At 42.9% G+C, this 18,647-nt stretch overlaps 1 protein-coding gene across 4 annotated transcripts in view; it reads left to right on the forward strand.

Annotated features, from left to right (window-relative positions):
- The window catches only part of DOCK11 (dedicator of cytokinesis 11), a 189,349-nt gene that overhangs the window by 87,011 nt on the left and 83,691 nt on the right, over positions 1–18,647 (forward strand). For 3 of the 4 annotated variants that reach the window (XR_004347927.1, XM_032618688.1, XM_032618686.1), the window contains exons 21-26: positions 7,779–7,900; positions 8,515–8,601; positions 9,928–10,017; positions 16,031–16,149; positions 17,955–18,024; positions 18,106–18,231. Coding sequence is in view for 3 of the 4 variants with exons in the window: in XM_032618688.1 (XP_032474579.1) it covers positions 7,779–7,900; positions 8,515–8,601; positions 9,928–10,017; positions 16,031–16,149; positions 17,955–18,024; positions 18,106–18,231 (614 nt within the window). In the remaining variant the exon portion in view is untranslated. The remainder of the gene's footprint in view (positions 1–7,778; positions 7,901–8,514; positions 8,602–9,927; positions 10,018–16,030; positions 16,150–17,954; positions 18,025–18,105; positions 18,232–18,647) is intronic. The other variant, XM_032618687.1, reaches the window with a different exon arrangement.

An 18,647-nucleotide genomic window follows, 5' to 3' on the forward strand; every position in this document is an offset into this window, starting at 1 on the left:
ATTTCTGCAGTGTCAGTTGTTACTTCTCCTTTTTCATTTCTAGTTCTATTGATTTGAATCTTCTCCCTTTTTATCCTGATGAGTCTGGCTAGTGGTTTATCAATTTTGTTTATCTTCTCAAAGAACCAGCTTTTATTTTTATTGATCTTTGCTATCGTTTCCTTCATTTCTTTTTCATTTATTTCTGATCTGATCTTTATGATTTCTTTCCTTCTGCTAACTGGGGTTTTTTCCTTCTTCTTTCTCTAATTGCTTTAGGTGTAAGGTTAGGTTGTTTATATGAGATGTTTCTTGTTTCTTGATGTAGGATTCTATTGCTATAAACTTCCCTCTTAGAACTGCTTTTGCTGCATCCCATAGGTTTTGGGTTGTTGTGTTTTCGTCGTCATTTGTTTCTAGGTATTTTTTGATTTCCTCTTTGATTTCTTCAGTGATCTCTTGGTTATTAAGTAGTGTATGGTTTAGCCTCCATGTGTTTGTATTTTTTACAGATTTTTTCCTGATATCTAGTCTCATAGCGTTGTGGTCGGAAAAGATACTTGATACGATTTCAGTTTTCTTAAATTTACCAAGGCTTGATTTGTGACCCAAGATATGATCTATCCTGGAGAATGTTCCGTGAGCACTTGAGAAGAATGTGTATTCTGTTGTTTTTGGATAGAATGTCCTATGAATATCAGTTAAGTCCATCTTGTTTAATGTATCATTTAAAGCTTGTGTTTCCTTATTTATTTTCATTTTGGATGATCTGTCCATTGGTGAAAGTGGGGTGTTAAAATCCCCTACTATGGTTGTGTTACTGTCGATTTCCCCTTCTATGGCTGTTAGTATTTGCCTCATGTATCGAGGTGCTCCTATGTTGGGTGCATAAATATTTACAATTGTTATATCTTCTTCTTGGATCGATCCCTTGATCATTATGTAGTGTCCTTCTTTGCCTTTTTAATATTCTTTGTCTTAAAGTCTATTTTGTGTGATATGAGAATTGCTACTCCAGCTTTCTTTTGATTTCCATTTCATGGAATATCTTTTTCTGTCCCCTCACTTTCAGTCTGTATGTGTCCCTAGGTCTGAAGTGGGTCTCTTTTAGACAGCATATATACAGGTCTTGTTTTTGTATCCATTCAGCCAGTCTGTGTCTTTTGGTGGGAGCATTTAGTCCATTTACAGTTAAGATAATTATCGATATGTATGTTCCTATTACCATTTTCTTAATTGTTTTGGGTTTGTTATTGTAGGTCTTTTCCTTCTCTTGTGTTTCCTGCCTAGAGAAGTTCCTTCTCATTTGTTGTAGAGCTGGTTTGGTGGTGCTGAATTCTCTTAGCTTTTGTTTGTCTGTAAAGGTTTTAATTTCTCTGTCAAATCTGAATGAGATCCTTGCTGGGTAGAGTAATCTTGGTTGTAGGTTTTTCTCCTTCATCACTTTAAATATGTCCTGCCACTCCCTTCTGGCTTGTAGAGTTTCTGTTGAAAGGTCAGCAGTTAACCTTATGGGGATTCCCTTGTGTGTTATTTGTTGTTTTTCCCTTGCTGCTTGTAATATTTTTCTCTGTATTTAATTTTTGATAGTTTGATTAATATGTGTCTTGGCGTGTTTCTCCTTGGATTTATCCTGTATGGGACTCTCTGTGCTTCCTGGACTTGATTAACTATTTGCTTTCCCACATTAGGGAAGTTTTCAACTGTAATCTCTTCAAATATTTTCTCCGTCCCTTTCTTTTTCTGTTCTTCTGGGACCCCTATAATTCGAATGTTGGTGCGTTTAATGTTGTCCCAATGGTTTCTGAGACTGTCCTCAGTTCTTTTCATTGTTTTTCTTTATTCCGCTCTGCAGTAATTATTTCCACTATTTTATCTTCCAGGTCACTTATCCATTCTTCTGCCTCAGTTATTCTGTTATTGATCCCTTCCAGAGAATTTTTAATTTCATTTATTGTGTTGTTCATCACTGTTTGTTTGCTCTTCACTTCTTCTAGGTCCTTGTTTAAAGTTTCTTGTATTTTGTCCCTTCTGTCTCCAAGATTTTGGGTCATCTTTACTATCATTATTCTGAATTCTTTTTCAGGTAGACTGCCTATTTCCTCTTCATTTGTTAGGTCTGGTGGGTTTTTACCTTGCTCCTTCATGTGCTGTGTGCTTCTCTGTCTTCTCATTTTGCTTAACTTAACTGTGTTTGGGGTCTCCTTTTTGCTGGCTGCAGGTTCATAGTTCCCGTTGTTTTTGGTGTCTGTCCCCAGTGGCTAAGGTTGGTTCAGTGGGTTGTGTGGGTTTCCTGGTGGAGGGGACTAGTGCCTGTGTTCTGGTGGATGAGACTGGATCTTGTCTTTCTCGTGGGCACGTTCACATCAGGTGGTGTGTTTTGTGGTGTCTGTGGCCTTATTATAATTTTAGGCAGCCTCTGTGCTAATGGATGGGGTTGTGTTCCTGTCTTTCTAGTTGTTTGGCATAGCGTGTCCTGCACTGTAGCTTGCTGGTCATTGAGTGGAGCTGGGTCTTGGTGTTGAGATGGAGATCTCTGGGAGATTTTCGCTGTTTGATTTCTTTTTTAACACCTTTATTGGGGTATAATTGCTTTACAATGGTGTGTTAGTTTTCGCCGTTTGACATTACGTGGAGCTGGGAGGTCTCTTGTGGACCAATGTCCTGAACTTGGCTCTCCCACCTCAGAGGCACAGAGCTGACACCTGGCTGGAGCACCAAGAGCCTGTCATCCACACAGCTCAGAATAAAAGGCAGAAAAGAAAGAAAGAAAGCAAGCAGAAGATAAAAGTAATTAAATAAAAAATAATTATTAAAAAATTTTTAAAAAGTAATAAAAAAAAGAAAGAGAGTAACCAAACCAAAAAACAAATCCACCAATGATAGCAAGCGATAAAAACTATACTAAAAAAAAACAAAAGAGACAGAACCCTAGGACAAATGGTAAGAGCAAAGCTATACAGACAAAATCACACACAGAATCATACACATACACAGTCACAAAAAGAGAAAAAAAATATATATCATTGCTCCCAAAGCCCGCCTCCTCAATTTGGGATGATTCGTTGTCTATTCAGGTAATCCACAGATGCAGGGTGCATCAAGTTGATTGTGGAGCTTTAATCCGCTGCTCCTGAGACTGCCGGGAGAGATTTCCCTTTGTCTTCTTTGTTTGCACAGCTGCTGGGGTTCAGCTTTGGATTTGGCCCCGCCTCTGCGTGTAGGTCGCCTTAGGCGTCTGTTCCCGCCCAGACAGGATGGGGTTAAAGGAGCCGCTGATTCAGGGTCTCTGGTTCACTGAGGCCGGGGGGGGGGGGGGGGGGGGGGGGGAAGGGAGGGGCACAGAGGGTGGGGGTGGGGGTGGGGGGGAGGGAGGGGCACAGAGTGCGGGGGTGGGAGTGGGAGTGGGGGTGGGGGGGAGCGTGCGGCGGCAGAGGCCAGCGTGACGTTGCACCAGCCTGAGGCGCGCCGTGCTTTCTGCCGGGGAAGTTGTCCCTGGATCCCGGGACCCTGGCAGTGGCGGGCTGCAGAAGCTCCCGGGAGGGGAGGTGGGGAGAGTGACCTGTGCTTGCACACGGGCTTCGTGGTGGCTGCAGTAGCAGCCTTAGCGTCTCATGCCCGGCTCTGGGGTCCGCGCTGATAGCTGCGGCTCGCCCCTGTCTCTGGAGCTACTTTAAGCGGCGCTCTGAATCTCCTCTCCTCACGCAGCAGGAAACAAAGAGGCAAGAAAAAGTCTCTTGCCTCTTCGGAGGTCCAGACCTTTTCCCAGACTCTCTCCCGGCCAGCCGTGGCGCACTAGCGCCCCTCAGGCTGTGTTCACTCCGCCAACCCCAATCCTCTCCCCGCGCTCCACCGGAAGCCCGAGCCTCAGCTCCCAGCCCCCACCCACGCGGGCACGTGAGCAGACAAGCCCCTCGGGCTGGTGAGTGCAGGTCTCCACCGATCCTCTGTGCGGGAATCTCTGCGCTTTGCCCTCCGCACCCCTGTTGCTGCGCTCTCCTCCGCGGCTCCGAAGCTCCCCACCTCCGCCACCTGCAGTCTCTGCCTGCGAAGGAGCTTCCTAGGGTGTGGAAACCTTTCCTCCTTAACAGCTCCCTCCCTCTGTTGCAGGTCCCGTCCCTATTCTTTTGTCTTTGTTTTTTTTTTTTTTTTTTTTTTTTTTTGCCCTACCCAGGTACGTGGGGGGTTTCTTGCCTTTTGGGAGGTTTGAGGTCTTCAGCCAGCGTTCAGTAGGTTTTCTGTAGGCGTTGTTGCACATGTAGATGTATTATGTATTTGTGGGGAGGAAGGTGATCTCCACGTCTTACTCTTCCGCCATCTTGAAGCTCCTCTCTATTATTTATTGTTAGCTGCATTGGGTCTTCGTTGCGTGCAGGCTTCGTCTAGTTGCGGCGAGCGGGGGCTACTCTTTGTTGCGGTGCACGGGCTTCTCGCTGCGGTGGCTTCTCTTGTTGCGTAGCACAGGCTCTAGAGCCCAGGCTCAGTAGCTGTGGCACACGGGCTTAGTTGCTCCGCGGCATGTGGGATCTTCCCGGACCAGGGAGCGAACCCGTGTCCCCTGCACTGGCAGGCGGATTCTTAACCATTGCACCACCAGGGACGTCCCTGGACCAATCTTAAATTTGTTCGTTTGTTCATTCACTCAGCAAATATGTCTGCGTATGTATTATGTACAAGATATTATAGGAGGTACTATGGAGAATACAGTGGAGAACCAAGCATAGATCTCATCTTCAGTGAGCACATGATCTAGTAGGGGAAATGAGACCTATGTAGACATTTATAACACAAGACAGAAAGTAGTAGTTACCAAGAAAATGGCGCTATGTGATGTCAGAGAAGAGCGAGTTACTACTTCAGCTGGTGGAGGGACAAGTGGCTGGGAATTAGGTAAGGGTTCCAGGAGGAGATGGTGTTTGGGTGAGGCCTTAAAGGGCAGGGTAGAGTTTGATAATGCAGTTTTGGTAGGAAGGTAGAGGATTCCAGGACGAAGGAACAGCTGGTACAGAGGCAGAGTATTGAGGGGTCTGGACAGGGAACCACAAGTAATTCAATAGGATCAAAGCACAGGGTACTGGGGAGGGAATCATAGGATGCCAGGTTGGAAAGGAAGCATCAGATGGTGGAAATCCCTGAATGCCAAGTTGTGGGTTTGACTTTATTCTGTTACCAATAAGGAAATACTGGAGGGTTGTAAACACCAGTAAGAGCTGTTTTGCAGGAAATCTAATCAGGCAGCAATATAATGGGTGAGGTGAGTTGGAGCAGGAAGAAGGAAGGAAGGAGGAAACACCAGTTAGGGGGCTATTTCTGAAGTCCAGGAGAGAAAGGGGGCCGCACTATGGCTGTAACGTGGGGCGGGGGGCGCGGTGGAGGAAAAGAAAATTGCAGAGGAATATACTGAACCTGGCAAGTGATTGGCTACTAGAGAGGTAATTCAAAGTTAGCACTAAAGTTTCGAAACTGGAAAGAAGGTATTGCCAGGTAGCAGAATTGTGGGTAGGGATGGTAGGTTTTGACTGATGTTGAGTTTGAGGTGCTAGTGAGACATCTGAGTGATGCCCGGCCCACAGCAGGACTGAATATTAGGAAGTTCCCTTTGTGGATAGGGTGGTCCTCTTCTAGATCCCCATAGAAATTGCAGTTCATTCAGGGTAGGGACCTTGCAGTTTGAGAAGAAATCTGGCAGAACGATGAGAACCTATAACAGTGCACCTCCTGGGCAACAAATGACTGTTTCCTTATCCAAATCCTAGACAGATTGGGCAAGATGCTTAGTGGAGTGTGAGATGGTTGTTCTATGTGCCACTCATCACTTTTTAAAAAAATATATTAAAAAATTATTTGAAGCATAGTTGATTTACAATGTTTCAGGTGTACAGCAAAGTGATTCAGTATATACACCTATATATATATATATATATATATATATTCTTTTTCAGATTCTTTTCCATTATAGGTTATTACAAGATATTGAATATAGTTAGTTCCCTGTGCTATATAGTAGGTCCTAGTTGTTTATCTATTTTATATAGAGAAGTGTGTATCTGTTAATCCCAAACTCCTAATTTATCCCTCCCTCCCCACCACTCATCACTTTTAACTGTCCATCCTTTAAGTGGCTTCACATCTTTGAGCCAGATGGCTTGTGCTTGACATTGTACCTTGATAGCTTCCAAGTGTGCTAGATGAGTTTTGACTGCAAGACACCCTTGGCCATGCCCTGATTGATTCACAGTGCAAAATGTTGCCTAAGCAATTCCATAGAGACAGAAAGGAGATCAGTGGTTGGCCGGGACTGGAAGAAGGGAAAGTAGGGTGTGACTTCTAGGGGGATATGGAGTTCCTTTTTGGGGTGATGAAAAAGTTCTGGAATTAGATAGTGGCAATAAATGCACAGCTCTGTGAATATACTAAGAACCATTGAATTGTATACTTTAAATATTCAGTAGATGAATTGTATGGCATCTGAATTATATCTCAGTAAGAATTTCTATAAGGAAAAAAAATGTTGCCTAAGAAGAACTATATTTTCCTTTTCCTACTTTCTGGACTGGAAACCTTTTGTCATGTGTCTAATTTTCAGTTTAACTACTTTGACAAGAGTCCTTTTGCATGGTTTTTCTGCTCATGTTACTTTCCTCTGCTTTTTCTAAAAGAAGATCTCTGGGTAGAGCATTTCTGAAGTTGTACTAGTCAGATGCCCTTCAGGCATGTTTCGGCATCTGAGAAAGCCTTTCAGTCTGCTTAGAGAAAGCAACATATTAATCTCTTTAAGAATTAAAGCGTTTGCCAAATTAAACACGCGAATGAAAACATTCTAACCAGATTTGTGTTGACTTCTGTGCTCACAGTGTAAACACACGCACGCGTGCACACACAGACACACACACACACACGCACTCACGCAAAGTATTTCAAAACATCAGAAAGCAATGGCTTTCAAAAGTACTCTCCAGCCAACACCCTCTCTCATATGCCAGAACTCAGTCCAGAGCAAGCTTTTTTATAGCTGAGTTATATAAACACTTGAAGCCCAGAGTAATCTCTATAATGGAAATACTGACATCGCTTGACTTGAGCAACACAGATGGCTCTGGCTTTTTTAGCTAGAACATGATGAGTTTTCTAATAGGAAGCCAAGAGGCTCTTTGGGGTAGAACTGCTAAGAAATGTAGAGACTGGGAGGAAAATCTCTCAGTGGATTGCAGTTGTAAGCACTGTGCCCTGGCCGCATTCTCCTATTACCGCTCTTCCTTCTGTAATCAGGAAAACTGCCCAGATAGATACTGCCTTGTATAAGTATGGAATGTAACATTGACTTGTGACCTTAATTTTCTGCAGTCCCTTGCTTACCCTAGGGTTGCTGGAAGCAACAATGGTGATTGTTGTCTCAGATATGAGACTCTCTGTAAGGATGGACGAGAGACATCTGAATCGTTTAAAAAATAAGTCTACCAAAAATTCTCCCCCACTGTGTCAAGATGATGAAATTGATGCACTTTAAAAGTTTTCAAGTGTTTTGGTATATTAGCTCACTTTGGTCTCTCAGTCACTCTGCTAGAAGAGCCGTGTGTTGTTGTTTCCATCATTATAGTCAAGGAGGTAGCATGAATAATCTGTTAGTGGTCAGGCTAGGATTAGGAAGCGATACAAGCTCATTGTTCCTTCCCCAGTACTCGGATGCCCAACACCTGGACTCCCACATACAGACCTGCCCTGCTCCCCGGTGACCAGACATTGGTGTAGCTAATTGCATTTGCGATTTCATTTCTCATGGTTGTTTATTGTCTTGGCAGTTGGCTTTGCCTGGGTACCTTTGCTGAAGGATGGTAGAATCATCACATTTGAGCAGCAGCTGCCAGTTTCCGCTAATCTTCCCCCAGGCTACTTGAATCTGAATGATGCCGAATCAAGAAGGGTAGGAAAATACCTGTATTTGTTGAAGTAATCATGATGAAGTGTTTCTTCCCCCTCTTTTTAAAAAACTGTATTGAAGTATAGTTGATTTACAGCATCGTGGTAGTTTCTGCTGTCCAGCAAAGTGATTCAGTTATACATATACGATGAGATGTTTAAAAAGTAGAATACCGTTGGCACAGTCGATAGTTTGGTCTGGTTGATGGCTACTCAGAGTGTGGTTTGAGGGCCGGTGCTGGTCCACGACGAAGATAAGTATAGGAAATGAGTGTTGAGAAGCTTGTATAATAGTTTGACAAAGTAACCTCATGTCTGTTGATTCTGATAATGATTTTTAAAATGGGACTTCGATTTTGTGCATCATGAAAAGAATTCATTTATTTAGTAATTTTTATTGTCATTTGGAAAAGTATCAGCCTGCAAAGGATTGGAAATTCAAAATGGTTTAGGATACATTTATTCTAAAGGCATGTTATTTTCTCCAATAATTCCCTGTGTGCAAAACGAACACATTTGTTTCTGAAAGAAAATGTTGAAATGCATAAAGGCGTTATATGTTGCTCATCTATCCATTGCTATGGTACAGAAACTCACGTGTGTATTTTCTCTTCACAGCAGTCTAATGTGGATATTAAGTGGGTAGATGGTGCAAAGCCTTTGTTGAAGATTAAAAGTCACTTGGAGTCTACCATTTATACTCAAGTAAGTTGCATCACCTGAATTTTGTCAATTTTAATACTTGACTGTATTTCTGGATTAAAATAGACTATATTCGATTCTACAGCCTTAGAGAAGTTGTGGCCTGAAAGACTTTCTCATTAGTAATAACATCATTCTTAATAATAGCTCAAATTTAAAAATTCTTCTCAAATTACCAAATCCTTTTACCTATTAATGCCCCTTTTCTGTTTCAGGATTCTATCCAGTATAGCGTGTTACATTTAGTTGTCATATCTCCTTAGGCTCTTCTTGGCGGTGACAAGTTCTGAGACTTTCATTGTTTTTGGTCACCTTGTCAGTTTTCAGGACTACTGGTATTCTGTAGGATGCCCCTCTGTTGGGATTTGTCTGACACTTTTCTCATGGTTAGACTAGAGTTGAACACAGAAATTTGCAGTCAGTGGATCATGGCTGGCTACTACAGTTTGCTCTTAGCCTCGGCATCCATGAAGTTAGGATCAAGTATCTGTGAGATGCCTCAAGCACAGTTTGAAAAATCACGGATGGAGCAGGGTCCCTCTCAATTCCCCCTGCCCGCTTCATCATTTTAGAGGAAAAGAAACCAAGGCTCGCTCGGGTTAGATGATTTACCCGAGGTCACACAGGTAATAATTAGAGGAAGCAGGTCAAAATCCGAATTTCATGATTCTGGTTCCTGATACAGTCCATGCCGTCCACAAATTCAATATCTGTAGATTCCATACAGGACAGCTGGACGCTGACCGGTGCAGGGCCAGGGTACGTTGGGCACTGAATGCCTGGGACTTGTTCTGGTGACTCCCTGCTGCTTCGTTTTCTTCACCTGTCAATTCAGACCTCTCTTCCTGCTCGTTTCATTAAAATATAGAAGCAGCCCAACTTCAGAGGCTACACTAGCCAAAAAAGAGATTAAACAAATGTGTGACTACTTGGGCATAAATGGTGACCTACCCGGCGTGCTTAGGTGCATGCTGAATGTGCCTGGTTTTGCTGCTTTGTGTGACGGTCGAGAGGACTATGGGACTCATTTAGGAGCATGCGTGTTGGTAGGTGCAGGTGCTGAGTCTGGCCATTAGAAGACCCAGGGAAACAGGTTTCCAAGATTCCAGGGTGGTGGGGTGTGGTGCGGGGGCGGAGCCTGTGCTTTGCAGGTGGGAGGGAGGGAGACGCAAGAGGGAGGAGATAGGGGGATGTATGTATACGTACAGCTGATTCACTTTGTTGTACAGCAGAAACTAACACACCATTGTAGAGCAGTTATACTCCAATAAAGATGCTAAAAAATGAAATGAATCAAATGTCATATGGCTGTGTCCATCTGTTTTTCAGGATCTACATGTGCACAAATTCTTCCATCATTGCCAGCTGATTCAGTCAGGCTCAAAAGAAGTTCCAGGGGAGCTCATTAAATATTTAAAGGTAAATGAACAGCTTTCTGTGAAAGGTTTGTTTTTCATGTCGTTCGGTTGCCACGTTCTTTGACGTGGGGGGAAAAAAAATCAAACGAACCCTTTAAAAATACTTTTGGCTGTGTATCCTCAAGAGAACACTTTCTATTATGTGCTTTTCCATCAAGGGGCTGTTTAGAAGCAGACCGCAGAATTGCTACATTAGGAAGAAAATGTTTTAGCCAGAATTCGTTGACATATTTTTGAAAATCTCATGAAAATGTTTATTTCAGTTCCATAAATTGATTTTTCCGGGCCTTTTCTCATCTTGCTGATGGCCTGGTAAAGGTGGAGAAAGCTTGGGGAAAAGGGCCAGGAGAAACGGAGTCACTTTTGCTTGGAACGAAATGTGAAATGATTCCTGTGTTCATAGGTGAAAGATTATCAGAAGGGTCAGCTAAAAAAAGAGAACCTAGTTTCTGCATGTTGCATAGGAGGGGGTCATAAGTAACGCCATATTTTATCAAATGTATTGAGAATCCAGACTCCATTTATTCCCTAATGGGGTGGGACAGGGCACACGACATGGAACCCAGCTAACAGTGACTTTTCTTTTCAGTAGATCAGCCATGGCCAGTCTGAGGCATTTTTATTTTAAATGAAGCCTCTCCAGGATTTCCCTTTAGGCATATGTTAATAGGGAATGATATTCTCAGGAAATGAAAAGGTTCATTTCTTTCAGAGAGGTACTGTGACATGAGGTAATACACGTATGGGTTCTGGAATCACAAACTGAATTTGTGTCCCAGGTCTGTCACTTATTAGCTCTGTGATTGACCTTGACCAACTTACTTAACTTCTCCAAGCCTTTGTTTCTTCTCTCACATAAAGATAAAAACCTACTCGTAGTCATGAGAGAAATGCAAATCAAAACTACAATGAGGTATCACCTAATACCAGTCAGAATGGCCATCATCAAAAACTCTACAAACAATAAATGCTGGAGAGGGTGTGGAGAAAAGGGAACCCTCTTGCCCTGTTGGTGGGAATGTGAATTGATACAGCCACTATGGAGAACAGTATGGAGGTTCCTCAAACAACTAAAAAGGGAACTACCATACAACCCAGCAGTCCCACTACTGGGCATATGCCCGGAGAAAACCATAATTCAAAAAGAGTCATGTACCAAAATGCTCATTGCAGCTCTATTTACAACAGCCAGGACATGGAAGCAACCTAAGTGTCCATCGACAGATGAATGGATAAAGAAGATGTGGCCCATATATACAGTGGAATATTACTCAGCCATAAAAGAAACAAAATTGTGTTATTTGTAGTGAGGTGGATGGACCTAGAGTCTGTCATACAGAGTGAAGTAAGTCAGAAAGAGAAAAACAAATACCGTATGCTAAGACATATATATGGAATCTAAGAAAAAAAAAAAGAAAAAAGGGTCATGAAGAACCTAGGGGCAAGACGGGAATAAAGACGCAGACCTACTAGAGAATGGACTTGAGGACACGGGGAGGGGGAAGGGTAAGCTGGGACGAAGTGAGAGAGTGGCATGGACATATATACACTACCAAATATAAAATAGATAGCTAGTGGGAAGCAGCCACATAGCAAAGGTAGATCAGCTCGGTGCTTTGTGACCACCTGGAGGGGTGGGATAGGGAGGGTGGGAGGGAGACGCAAGAGGGAGGAGATAGGGGGATAGATGTATATGTATATCTGATTCCCTTTGTTATACAGCAGAAACTGAACACACCATTGTAAAGCAATTACGCTCCAATAAAGATGTTAAAAAACAAAACAAAACTACCCACTTGTAGGGTGGTTACAGGCCTCAGTGAGATAAGGCATCTGCTATATAGTATTCATTCATTCCACACTTTTTTCTTGAGTGCATCCTATGGGCCAGGCTTCATTCTAAACATTGGAAGGATAAATTAAAAAAACAATATCCCTGTTTTCAAGGAGCTTACTTTGTTGTGGAGACAGATGGACAATAAACACATAAATGCATACACACACACACACACACAGTGGTCCCTCTGTATCCTCGGGGGATTGGTTCCAGGACCCTCCATAGATACCAGAGTCCAAAGATGCTCAAGTCCCTTGCAGTCAGCTTTCCGTATCCACAGATGCGGAACGTGTGGATACGGAGGGCCGACTGTGTATGTCATGTCAGGTGGTAATAGGTGCTATAAAGAAAACCAAAACATAGTGCAGGGGAGTAGGAATGATAAGGAGTCCCTCTTTTAGATAAAGTGTCAGAGAAGAGCTCTCCAGTAAAGTGATGTTTGACAGAGACCTAAAGGAAAGGAGGGTGCCAGCTATGTGGAATTCTGGGGGAGAGCTGGGAATAGCAAGGGCAGAGGCCCTGAGGAGCTTGCTTGGTGTGCTCAAGGAACAGCCGGAGTTCCAGTGTGTCTGGCACACAGAATGATAGGCCCTCACATTGGAAAGGTGGCTGGGTTGCTGGTCAGGTCAGGCCTCCTAATATGATGTGACTTTGTTTTTAAAGTATCATTCTGCCTACCATACCGAAAATATATTGTTGGAAGGGTAGAATCAGGGAGGTAGCCGATAAATGGTGGCTACGATTCTTAATTATCATTAAGAAGTATAGTAGTCATCTAACTTCAAATCCTTTTCTTGGGTAATGTCTAGAACTCCCGCTCTACGTGTGAGTGCATTGTCTGTTGAGATCATTGGCTTTTTCTTCCAGTGGGGAAGCTTTGTAAAAGTTTTAACAGAATTGAACAGAACACTATTTTCCTATACTGGTATTCTTAGGATGGAGGAAAAAGAAAGTACTCATATTTGCGTTTTTAAGGGTGTGGAATTTCTGATATTTATGTGACCTATGCTTGCCCTCTAGTGGCAGTGAATGAAATGCCATGTGATTATAGAAAGAGCTCCTGTATGCAGTGTTAGCGCTGAAAGGGATCTTTAGCGATTTTGTTTTACAGATGAGGAAACTGAGGCCCGAGGAGAGTGATTTGCCTGTGGTCATTCTGGTTACTAGCAGAGCTGAGCCAAGCCTGTCTCTTGATGTGTCTCTTGACTCCTAGTCCTGTTTTCTTTCTATCAAGCCTTGCTACCTGTTGTCCTTGTAAATGACAGTGTTTCATCACTTCATTTAACCATCTACATGTTGAGACCTTATGTGTTCAGTATTTTCCTAGATGCTGTGGGGCTTACAGAGAAGAATAACTTAGGCTCATTGTCTACAGGGATCTTACAACCAGTCGGAGAGACAGGATCCACTTAAGTCAAATGACAATGTAAGTCAGTAGTACAAGTGATAGTCCAAAGCAATATGTAGTTAAATGTCAAATGCGTGATACAGGGTATAAATGCTAAGAGTTCACAAAACCGAGGAACCACTGAGACTAGAGGGTTCCCATCTTTATCCCTTTGGTTCCTTATTTTATTCATTTATTCAGTCATCCCTCAAATATTTATTGAGCACCTACTATGGGTCACATATTGTACTGGATGCTGGGACTATAATGGGAACGAGTTAGACAACATACCTACTCTAGTTGGGGTAGAGAGATTATAAATAAGTAAGTCACATTACATAGGGATGAGTGCTGTGAAGAAAATAGAACAGGTTAATGGGCTCTAGCATGACCAGGAGTGCAGTCAAGATGGACTTGTCAGGGAAGGCCTGTCTAGGAGATGACACCATTTCAAGCTGAAAAGAAGCTGATGGGAGGAAGACAGCCATAGGTGATAAAGCTGTGTAAAAGGATGACAGAATATTGCAGCAGGTGTAAACACTTTGCAGTGGGATGTGTGGAAAGAAGAAAAGCAAAGACAACGTAGCTAGAGCACATTGAACAGCAAAGCAGGAGGATGGCCTCAGATGAGTGGGGAGTGATAGGCAGGATACGTGTAGGACGGGGAGCCCTTCACGACTTTTTGTTCGTGGTGGTTGGTTTTGTTTGTAACAGAGGGAAATGACATTGTGGAATTTGCCTTTCCGAAAGAACCCTCTGGCTGCTGTGTGGAGAGTAAATTCCAGGGGAACAGTACTGGTGCAGGGAGATCACTTCTGCATGGAAGGTCCGTCTCTCTTTTCTACTTGATGTGATCCTACTTACGATCCTTGAACCTTCCTCCTTTCTGAAGCCTCATATGACATTCCCTCCTCACTGGCCGACTCGGCTGCTTCTTCCTCCGTACACCTTGTATATACCGCTGTTATACTGTTTAGTGTTTGTATCGCAGTGATTTAGTTCCATGTGTTTTCCCCCCATAGTCTGTGAACTTCTTGATGGTAGGAACCATGTTTTTTTTGATGCGCTTGGCAATTGAAAGTTCATTCAGTATGCCTTTGTTGAATGAGTGAATGAATGGCTTCACTGAACTGGGGTTTGAACTTGACTGGGAAGGGTGGCGAGGATTTGGCTACAAAGTGTGAACAAAGGTAGCAGTGCATTGATACATTCAAGGAGCAGTCGAGACACCAGTGTGGCCTCGTGAAGAATGATGAGTGTTAAGGTTAAGCGTGTAAGCTGGGTCTTAAGTAACTTAGACTTAATACCTGGGTCAGAGTTTCTCAAACTTGGCACTATTGACATTTGGGGCAGGATAAGTCTTTGTTGTAAAGGGCTGTCCTGTTCACTGGAGGGTGTTTAGAAGCATCTCTGGCCTATCCACTAGATGTCAGTAGCGCGCACACACATACACACGCACACGCACACACACACACACACACACACACACACACACACACACCGCCAATTGCGACAGCTCAAAACGTCTCTGGACATTGGAGTTGGGTTGTGGCACATGGTCTCTGGTTGAGAACCACTGCCCTAGGTCATGGGGAAGCATCAAAAGAATCTTGTTGGTGGCACAGGGTGGCCTGATGTAACCCCTATTTGAGGAGGATTAAGTTTTGGAAATGAGAGACATATTGGGAGTGAGGAGAAAGTGTACATAGACCTACTAGAAAATTATTAGACTATTTTGGTTATAGGTTAGAGTTCTGAAAAAGGGCGATGGCTGTAAGGATAGAAGAGAGAGGGCAAAAGGAAGGGAAAACCTGAAGGATAGACCATGGGTTCCCTGAGCTCAGTTTCTTGCCTTATGCATCCGATTGAAGAGAGGCTGCCCGGAAATCTCAGAGGTCACTGTTGAGATGATTCAAATATAGACGAGAAAAGCCTGAAAAGGGAAGCTGAGAGTAAGGATGGCAACATAGAGCAAGAGTAAGGGAAGCTATGAAAGGTAAATGCTGAGTTCCTTAGTACAGAGACTTGTTTTACCCGTGTCTGTATTTCCCAGGGCACTAAATATTGAATTGGTGTAGAAGGTGCTCAGTGAGGTTTTTTTGGTTGGCCAGTTGACTAAATGATTGAGTGAATGAATGAGTGAATAAATGAATGCGGAGAGAAGGGAAGTAAGAAGGAAGACATTTTACATATTTAGCTGCTTGTATCATTTCTATGTATACATGGAGATATTTCTTCTTTTTGATGTCGAGATACTGATCAGTAGAGATGAGTGTTAGCACTTTGAAGAAATGTATTGTGAGATGTTAGAATGCGGAACTGCCTCAGCTTGTGGATGGTGCTAGTGTAAAGCCAATTATATATAGGAACACACTTTATTGAATCCCATGTAACTTCTCGCCACAAAGTAATGGCCCACTTGCCCCTGTAAAACACACGAACTCGGGGGCTGGTAGGCCCGTCTCCATTACCTCCAAACATGCCTGCTCCTCGCCCCGATTGAGTGTTGGTTTACCAAGAGTCTGTTGTCTTTATTCCAAAACCTGTTGATCCCAGTTATACGTATCTTCAATAGAGCATTTAATATTAAATGAACTAACAGAATCTGAGTGCCAAAATAGAGATGTGGCTAAAGTAACTGACAAAGTCCCCTATCCCCTGAAGCTCGTGTTTAAAGTGAGCTTATATTCTAGTGAATGTAGTTTTCGTTACTTAATTTTTTGTTGTTTCACCTTTGCAAGTTATATCATATTTTGGTTTATTTTCATAACTAATAATGACTTATTTTAGTGTTTGCATGCCATGGAGATCCAAGTCATGATACAGTTCCTACCTGTAATTCTTATGCAACTCTTCCGAGTCCTCACAAATATGACCCATGAAGATGACGTGCCTATCAACTGCACCATGTGAGTTTCAGTGTCATAATACCAAGAAGCAACTTTTGTTTCCTTTTGCATTTCTTCATTTGAAATATAAATTTATCTTCCAAATGAGAACCCCAAAGTCAGAAATCTAATATCGGTTTTCTCTAGTTTCATACTTCTCAGACCAGGGGACTTATATCCCCAGGGACAGGTGATACCAGAAACCATAGGATAAACTTCCTCAACCAGAGGTTCTAAAGCTGCCGCATGTTAGAAGCTTTTAAAAATGTCTGTTCCCGGACGATACTTCATACCAATTAAACCAGAATCTCTGAAGGTGGAACTCAGCATCAGTATATTTTTTTTAAGTTTCCCTGATGATTCCCTAATGCAAGGGAGTTTGAGAACCATTGCCCTTGACCAGTCTTGTCCAGTAGAACTTTCTCCAGTCGTGGAAATGTTCTATACCTGTGCTTTCCAATATGGTGGCCATTAGCCACATTTAGCTGTTGAGCACTTGAAATGTGGCTAGTGTAACTGAGGAACTGAAGGTTTTTTTTGGTTTTTTTTCTCTTTGCGGTACGCGGGCCTCTCACCGTTGTGGCCTCTCCCGTTGCGGAGCACAGGCTCCGGACGCGCAGGCTCAGCGGCCATGGCTCAAGGGCCCAGCCGCTCCGCGGCATGTGGGATCCTCCCGGACTGGGGCACGAACCCGCGTCCCCTGCATCGGCAGGCGGACTCTCAACCACTGCGCCACCAGGGAAGCCCAGGAACTGAAGTGTTAATCGTAGTTAATTTTAATTCATTTAATCGCCACTTGTGACTAGTGGCTCTCACATTGGACAGAGTGGCCCTAGGCCATCAAATTGTACTCGAAAGAATAATGGAGTGTTCTTTTTATATGAAAACAAACAAGGATATGTTGTAGAGTAGGATGCAAAATGCACCTGAGTTTTGAAATTAAAACGGGAGTTTTCCAAAAAATTGTGAGCTCAGTGCTGGCTCTTTCTGGCTTTGCTGCTTCTGCTGTTGCCACTTCTGTTGAGCCTCTCTGGAGCCTCAGGGCTGAAGTTCCACACACCTCCATACTGTTTGCTCTTCTCTGCTGCTGGGCATAGTCTGGTTGCAAATTTAAAAAGCATTATTCTAGCCCAGTTGTTCTGAAAATGTGGTTCCCAGACCAGCAGCATTAATATCACCTAGGAGCTTATTAAAAATGCTAATCATTGAACTTCACCCCAGACCTAAAAAATCAGAAACTCTGGGAGAGGGGTGAGCACTAGTACCCTCCAGGTGTTTCTGAGGCACGCTAAAGTTGGAGAACCACTGCTGGTCTCATAATTTTAAAACTTTCTATGAATCTTAGGTTTACTTCCGATTTTAGTTCATATCATTATACCTGCTCTGTCTCTCCCTTCCCTTTTCCCCCATCTGTTGTCATGCTTCACATTTTTTTTCTATTCTTTTCCTTTTATTCTCACTAGAGGGGATTTCAATATTTACTTTACTGAAGGTGTTTTTTTTTTTTTTTTTTTTTTTACACTATATGGTAGTAGTTATGCCCATACTTCAAATGTGGTTTAGAAAGGAGATGAAATATCTGGGTTGCCAAAATAAAATATCCGTCTTTTGAACCAGGAAACATATTCTACAAGACCCTGAGCGTGTTAGATGCTGAAATCTCTGTTAGACCCAAACTAAGATGACATTTAACGCAGTCATCTCACCTTTAATTATTTAGGCAGTATTAGGTGTTTTTAGGGTTAAGTATGATGGTTTTATCGAACAATCAAACTATAGTGGTTAATGGTAGCCTGACATGCTGACTTTTGTGAATGTTGTTTCAGGGTTCTCTTACATATCGTGTCAAAGTGCCATGAAGAAGGCTTGGATAATTACTTGAGATCCTTCATAAAGGTTTGTGGAGTAAAGCTTTCTTTCTGAGCAGTTTGTCTTCCGAGAGAATTTTGTCTCACAGCTCGTTTTCTTTGATTGTAGTATAGCTTCCGACCTGAAAAACCCAGTACTCCTCAGGCCCAGCTGATACATGAAACTCTGGCTACTACGATGATAGCGGTATTGAAACAGTCTGCAGACTTTTTAGCAATAAACAAACTGCTAAAGGTAAGGGCACAGGACACGGCAGGCAAGAAAAGCAGCCAGAGATATGCTTGTTTGATACCCTCCCATTTCACTTCTAGTCTTTCATCGTTTCCTCGTGTTGACTTTCCTTTTCCTCACCACTTTACCTACACATCCTTTTCCCCCCAAGTTCTCCACAGAACCTCCTTCATTCCCTTCACCCTTCCCACCCCATCCTGCCCACAGTCCAATGTGTAATAGGAAGAATTTTGGAGGAGATAGACCTGGGCTAGAATCCTCTATTCACTGCATAATAGTTCTGTGACCCGGAGCCTGTTACTTAACAGTCCTGAGCCTCCACTTCCTCACTTCTAAAATATAAGCAAAGCATTTAACGTGTTGTTTCTGGCACATAGTAGGCACTCAAATGGTGGCTCTTATTATTGTCATGTTTTTAC

This window comes from Phocoena sinus, chromosome X (genome assembly GCF_008692025.1).
Source record: "Phocoena sinus isolate mPhoSin1 chromosome X, mPhoSin1.pri, whole genome shotgun sequence".
NCBI classification, from domain to species: domain Eukaryota; kingdom Metazoa; phylum Chordata; class Mammalia; order Artiodactyla; family Phocoenidae; genus Phocoena; species Phocoena sinus.